Source organism: Petaurus breviceps, unplaced genomic scaffold (genome assembly GCF_028583685.1).
Source record: "Petaurus breviceps papuanus isolate PSGF00001 unplaced genomic scaffold, PetGlider_PUasm1.0 37, whole genome shotgun sequence".
Taxonomy (NCBI): Eukaryota; Metazoa; Chordata; class Mammalia; order Diprotodontia; family Petauridae; genus Petaurus; species Petaurus breviceps.
The window spans coordinates 38,940,990-38,948,095 of record NW_027186296.1 but is presented as its reverse complement, the minus strand read 5'-3'; the positions used below and the strand labels follow the sequence as shown (position 1 = coordinate 38,948,095).

The 7,106-nt window shown below is 41.6% G+C and overlaps 1 protein-coding gene across 1 annotated transcript; it reads left to right on the top strand.

Moving 5' to 3' along the window:
• Positions 1-1,163: 1,163 nt before the first annotated feature.
• On the top strand, positions 1,164-1,596 carry LOC138168535 (small EDRK-rich factor 2-like). The gene has a single exon (XM_069097514.1). The coding sequence runs from the start codon at positions 1,280-1,282 to the stop codon at positions 1,445-1,447; it is 168 nt and encodes a 55-aa protein (XP_068953615.1). The 5' UTR covers positions 1,164-1,279; the 3' UTR covers positions 1,448-1,596.
• The last annotated feature ends 5,510 nt before the right edge of the window (positions 1,597-7,106 follow it).

The following is a 7,106-nucleotide window of genomic DNA, read 5'->3' as shown; positions in this document are numbered from 1 at the left end:
GTCCCTGCCCTCAAGGAGCTCTCAGTCTAATGCCCCAAACAGCTATTTAAAAATAAGATGTGTGTATATGTATCGATGTGTGTATACATATCTATGTATACACACATCTTATCTATGTATATACACATCTTATTTTTAAATATATATTTAAATTTTAAATATTAAAATAAATATATAATAGATAGCAAATATATAATATAAATATTTAAATATTTTATATATTATGTATGTATGTATGTATGTTGATAAGGGCATTTTTGGACCCCAGCCTTCTGAATGGGGGGGAAATTCTGTATGATCTCAGATACTATACTTCTAGCAGAGAAAGCTAGTGAGTATATGAGGGTGAGTTTGAACTCAGGAAGATAAGTCTTCCTGATTCCCAACTGTAGCTCCAATGCAATATTTATAGCACCCATGATCACGATAAAGACCATGACTGTAAATATCACATGATGTTCGATCACAAAATGTACCAAACTCTCCAGAGAGACTGAAGCATTTATTTAGACACCAAAAAACCAAATCCCAAAACCAGTAAGCTGATTCCATCATAGTACCAAAGATATTCAGAAGCCATACTAACACTGAGAGCCACAGCATCCTTTAGCATTCCCACAAACCAATACAAGATCAAAATCTACTCACAGGCCTATATGACTCCTTTCCTGAGTGTTCTGTCTCTCCCACCCTCTTACTAGCTCTAACTAGCTTCCTGTAGGCTCTGCTTCCCTTCAGCAAACTCCTCCCACAACACGCTCCATGTGACTACATTTAGCCTATTAGGGGGCAGAGTTTATCTTCACTACAGGGGAGGTCTTCAATACCCCCCTTAAGGGAGTGAAGATCCCCTATTGAGGGGCATGGAAGATCTTCAAATTCCCATTTTCATTACACCAACCCAGCGCTCTAACCACTCTGTTACCTAGCTGCCATTTTTCAGTTAGAGCATCTCTCAAAGATCATCATTCAATCAATCAATCAATGAAATTTTTTTTAAGCACCTGTTATGTACTAGTCACTGTGCTGGACATTGGGGAATACAAATACAAAGGATGAAATAATCCCTACTTGTAAGTAGCTTACTTTCTGAAGTCTTGGAAAGGTTGTGATCTGCATGGAGGCAATATTGAAAAAAGACCCAAAGAAGGCGAGGGGGTGGTTTGGGTAGGTGGGGAATTGGGCGAACGCGTCACGTGGCAGAGAAGGGGCGGGGGCGGGGACGTCGGAGAGGAAAGAACGGACGCCACCGAGTCAGGCCGGAGCCGCTGCCGTCGCCATGACCCGCGGTAACCAGCGTGAGCTTGCCGGCCAGAAGAACATGAAAAAGGAAAGCAATTCAGGCAAGGGAAAACGCTCTCTGCAGCTGCCCCGAAAGCAGAGTGACGCGGAGATCATGCAACAGAAGCAGAAAAAAGCCAATGAGAAGAAGGAAGAGCCCAAGTAACTCTATGGCTCATGCCCATCTCTCTTGCCCGTCGACCGTGTGCCTGGAGCCAGTACCGTCATGTTCTCGCCTCCTCCTGTAACGCTCACAGGTCCCAGAACTGATGGCATTCCCTTGGCCCTGTGTCTGCAGTGGGTTCCCTCTGTGCATCCTTCCCCCCAGGCAGCCTTGCTCTCCTCCAGGGCATTCCTGGGGGTGAGGGGACTACCTTTTCCCAGTGTTTTTTATTCCTGTGGGGCTTACCCCAGAGTATTAAAAGTAGCTTTGTAAAAAAAAAAAAAAAAAGACCCAAAAAGCATGGATTCTGGAATAAGATGATCTGGGTTCAAAACCTTGTATAAATTATCTTCCTTGGACCTCAGTTTCCTAATCTGTAAAATGATAGGGTTGGACTACATGGCCTTTGAGGTCCCTTCCAGCTCTATTGCTCTGATCCTATGGACTTCTGATGGAGGGAGTATCCACACTGACCCAATTTAGGTACTGATGTATATACATACCCAGAGTCAGACAGCAAACATTTACCACTGTGCTGTGTTAGGGATACAAATATGAAAAAAACAGTCCCTTCCCTCAAAGATTTTATAAGTTAGTAAAGGAAAGACAACACACAAAAGGAAATTATGCCCTACTAAGCAAGTCCCTTCACTTCACTGGGCCTCAGTTTCCTCATATGTAAAATGAGAAAATTGGAAGAGATCTTAGAGAAACTTTTTAGCTCCAGTGTTCTATGATTCAACACAGGATTCTCTATCCATCACTCTGTGTGAATCAGTATTATGTGTTGCTGTGATGATACACACATATATGCAATTATACATATGACTGTGGTATATATTGTCTTGTGTTCTGTATTCGTGTGTATATACATGTTGTGTGACATTAGAAGGGGATGTCATATTTTTCATATTGAAAAATATAAAGAAACACACAATTAGAGACAAGCCCAAATACAAATGCCTAATCCACACATTCATGGTCACGTGTATTTTTATACACATGTAGTCATGGCTACTATCACTCGTATGTACCAAGAGTCACCAAGACACATATACACAGAGGGTGGCTATCCTGGTACTCGTGTATCCCCAAAGAAGAAGCAAAGAAAACCAGGAATGTGAGACAAAAAACATTATGACTATCAGGGAAGGGAGCTCATTATTCCACTTAGGGGTCACTACTCCATGACCTTTCTATGTCATAGGAAAAAACTCATCAAAAGTCTAAAGATGATTTTGTTAATAAAACCATATTTGGAAGCTTCTGATGGGTGTTTTCCTTGGTTGTCCCAAATATCCACAATGTCCTACGAATATAAAAAAAAAAGCAGGACATCAAAGGAAGGGCCCAGAAGTTCCCTCCTAATTCTTGGCCTTGGCTTTTGGCGCCAACATGGTTTTCATATTTTCCAATCCAGGCTGTTATACAACATCTCACCTCAAAAATGTTTTCTCCCCCTCGCCAAAGGAGAAGTCATTCCAGCAAAACAAGCACACGGCTCGGTGGCCTATACTGGACTCTGGGGAATGAGGGAGTCATGTTCCTGGCCATTCAGGGAGAAAGAGATGGCAAAGACACAAACACAGTGACCCATGGATGCTCATAGACACCTACATGACTCCATAGATTAGGCTTGTTTTAAATATGGACAGAGCAGGAACTACTTACTATAGTTTGAGGGGCAGCAGCAAGGCCCCTTCCTTTCTAAAAGTATCATACCCCCATTAATGTCTGAAATACCACCACTAGAACTTTATTCCTTTGGTTTAAGCATTGTATTCTCCACTCTTGAAATGTAGACCCCACTGGGAAGAGTCTCAGACACCTTAGTATGAGTAAACTTATCAGATCTCTTTCCTCAAGGGCTATAAAGGGAAAGACAGGGCACAGAATAGGAAAGTAGGGGAAAGAAAGACAAATTTGGAAGACAACAATTTAGTTGAGAGTAACTCCTACTCACATAGCCAGACAATCAACTCCTCCAAGCTTGTGAACAAAGTCTTTGTCTGGGAACTAGGAACCCTGCTGCCAGGACCGTGGTTTCTTCCTAAGATCTCCTCCCTAAGGGCCCCAGCCATGTAGCTGACCTCACCCCCCAACCCTGGGCAAACTGACCACTAGGTTCATAGAGCAAGGTTATGGGGGTCAGCAGCTCCCTGGTATTTCTCCCTCCTCTGAGGTCTGGAGTGGAAAAAGAACGAGGAATCAGATGTCAGGGAAGGCATTTTGACCTGTGCTGAGGGCAGACTAGAGGCTGGGGAATAGAGAAGTTATGTTAAGGGGCCGAGAGGAGAAAGCTAACATCTGGTTTCCTCATCCCGTGGAGAAGATTTGCAGAAAATTCTGTATTGCAAAGGAAAGAAAATAGTCCAAAGGCCAAATGCTGCCTTCAGGATGAGGATCCAGGAGACTGATATAGCCTCATCTTTTGTCAGCTGGAAAAAAGAATAGTGAACATTTGTGTAAAAATTTATAATTTAGCTGGACATGGTGGTGCATGAATGTAGTGCTAGGGAAACAGAGGCTGGTGGATCCATTGCTTGAGCTCAGGGGTTCTGAACTGGAGTAGAGCCAAAGCCAGTCGTGTGTCTGAACTATACCTACCCTGAACCTCTGGGAGCAGGGAGCCACGGGACCATGTAAACGCCTCCCAAGAAGGGCCAAATTGGCTCAGCTAAAAAAAAAACAACGGAGTTGGTCATAGTATTCGTGCCAATCAGTCTTGGGATCAGGCCCATGAGCGGCTGCTGCCCTTCTAGCCAGGGCGAGATGGTGATTCACATCCATGATTTCACTTGATTCTGCCAACTACGTTGTGACATACAGTGCAGTATAATAAAGGAGTGTTGGATGTGGAGTTAAAGGACCCGGGTTTGAACCTCTGTTTTTCCACTTACTACCTGTGTGACTCTGGACTTTCCTGACCTGTAAAATGAAGGGGGTTAGACTAGATGAATTAGAAGGGGGTTGGACTTAGATGCTCTAATGTCCCTTCCAGCCCTAGAACGGTGACGGTCTTATGATGCTACAAGTGGGTTATGATTATCCTCATTTTACAAATGAGGAAACTCAGGTTTAGAGAAGTTAATTGACACTTGCCCAAAGTGACAAAGTGGAGACATAGATGCAGAAAAGATGGAGATACAGGCTAGATGAGTGTGCAAGTTGGTAGATTTAGAAGTGGTTGAGACAATGAATTAGTAGGCAGAATATGAAACACATTATTGGACGCGGGCAATCTCTGCCAGCAAAACTGTTTTGTTCGGAATAGTGGAGATTTATGTGAACATGACACATTTTGTGTGAAGAACTCCTCCTCTTACAAGAAGTCATTTTTTTTTTTTGGTGGAGGGAGAGTTAAAGGAAAAAAACAGCTATAAATTCAGACTTGTAAAAAGTTAATCTAGTAATATAATCAATAACCTAAAAATGTAATAGGTCTTAAACTTTTTATTTTTCTTGACTAGGCTTTTCTGATAAAAGGATCCTTTTCCTTTCTTCCTTGGGTGAAGAAAGCAATAGTTCTACTATATTTTTCCCTGATCTGACTACATATGAAGTATTGGGTGGAGTTCTGGGTACCACATTTTAGAAAGAACACTGATAAGCCGAAAAGCATCTGGGATGGGGGGCAACCAAAATAGTGAAGGGTTAGAGAGATCAAGAATTTAAAGGGAAGAAAGGTTAGATTTGTTCTGCGTGGTCACAGCCAGTAGAACTAGGGGTCCTGAGTAGAAATTCTAGAGAGATAGATTTGGAATTAATAAAAAGAACCTCCCAAACAATTAGAACTCTCCAAAAGTGCACTAGTATTCCTCCTGGGCTAAACCAGGAAAAGCTAGATGACCATTTGGCAGATGTAGGAGCACATATTTAGAACTGGAAAGACTTTTAACTGTTTGACACAGTGACCAATAGCAATTCCAGAGGACTGATAAGGGAGAGCTCCCTGCCTTCTTATAGAGAGGTGATGGTTCAACATGCAGAAGATACACATTTTTGGACATAGTCAATATGGGAATTTGTTCTCCTTGATCCTATTTATTGCAAAGGTTTTCTCTTTTTTGGGGGGGCGGGAAAGGAGGAAAAAATAATTTAAAAATAGAAAGACTTTTAAAGATCGTTTAGTCCAACCCTTTCATTTAACATATTTGGAACCTCAGGTCAGGAGAGACTGACTTGTCCAAGGTCACATAGCATAGTATGATGGAGTGATTGTTAAATTTTCAGCAAAGGCTACAAATCAGGGCTTGATTTATTGTTTTGTTGATTGTCAAAGTTTCAAAAAGTAATAGGGAAAATATTAATAATACAGTTAGTCTATAAGCATTTATTAAGTACCTACGACATGTTTGATCCTGTGCCAAGGGCTGGAGATACAAAGAGAGGAAAAAGAAGCCCCTGCCTTCAAGGAGTCCCCAACCTAAGAGGGAGACAAAATACAAGCAACTACATATAAACAAGCTATGAACAGGATAAATGGGAAGTAATCAAAGACAGCAGAATACAAGCTGGGACCCAGATGACCTCTCCCAACATTCTCCTCCAAACCACTTTAAAATAGTGCATAAAATCAAATTTTGAAGTGGCAGAGCCAGTAAAAGGCCAGAGGGAGTAATTTTTCCAGCCTAAGAAAATTTAGGAGGTTCACAGGAGAGGTCTATAACAGCAGGATGAACATAGGTCCAGAGGGTGGTGGGAAGCACTAGCACTGGGTCTTGGAGGCTGTGGCAGCAACAGCAGCTTCAGGAGGTCCCAGCCCAGAGATGGTAAGGGAGTTGGACAGAAAGAGATTGTAGGCAACCTTTTGCTGGCACTAGGTGCAGCTGGAACTGATTAGCAACTTTACTTCTCATAAGTAGTTCTGTGTCAAAGTTTTAGGGCCAAGAGGAGCACTACTACTTTGAGCTGCAGGGGTCCAAGGGCCCTTCCTAAGTAAAGACCAGAGTACAGACCAAGAGAGCATTGACCACACCTCTTCCCAGATGACACCACCTTAGAAGCATCAAAAACTTGCAGACTTCTAGAACTAGCTTTGGAAACAGCAGCACAAAAAAACCTAAAGCTTGGGACAGTGCTTCCCCATCCCCAGGGGAGCAAAGCCCAAATTTAACATAAGGTTCAAAGTAAAAAAATAGGCCTGGAAAATGAACAAACAACAACAGCATAAGAATTTGACCTCAAAAAACTACTATAGTGGCAGGAAAGACAAAGACATAAAATTAGAAGAAGATAACAATGTAAAAATAGCTATAAACAAAGCCTCAAAGAAAACTGCCAATCAAACCCAAGTCCAACAAGAATTTCTGGAAGGGTTAAAGAAAGAGATAAGAGTAAGAAAGGAAAAAGTGGAAAAATAAAAGAGAGTGATGCAAGAAAATTATGAAAAAAGAATTAATAGCTTAGTAATAGAGGCACAAAAATTCCCTGAAGAAAAGAACTCCTTTAGAAGTAGAATAGGCCAAATGGAAAAGGAGACACAAAAATTTACTGACAAAAAGAACTCCTTAAAAAGTGAATTGGACCCCAACTGATAATTGGTAAAAGGATATGAACAGGCAGTTTTCAGAGGAAGAAATTAAAGATATCCATAAGCATATGAAAAAATCCTCTAATTAACTATTGATTAGAGAAATGCAAATCAAAACAACTCTGAGGT

Coding starts and splice junctions, on each gene's coding strand:
- LOC138168535 (XM_069097514.1), top strand. CDS start 1,280: ATGACCCGCGGTAACCAGCGTGAGCTTGCCGGCCAGAAGAACATGAAA.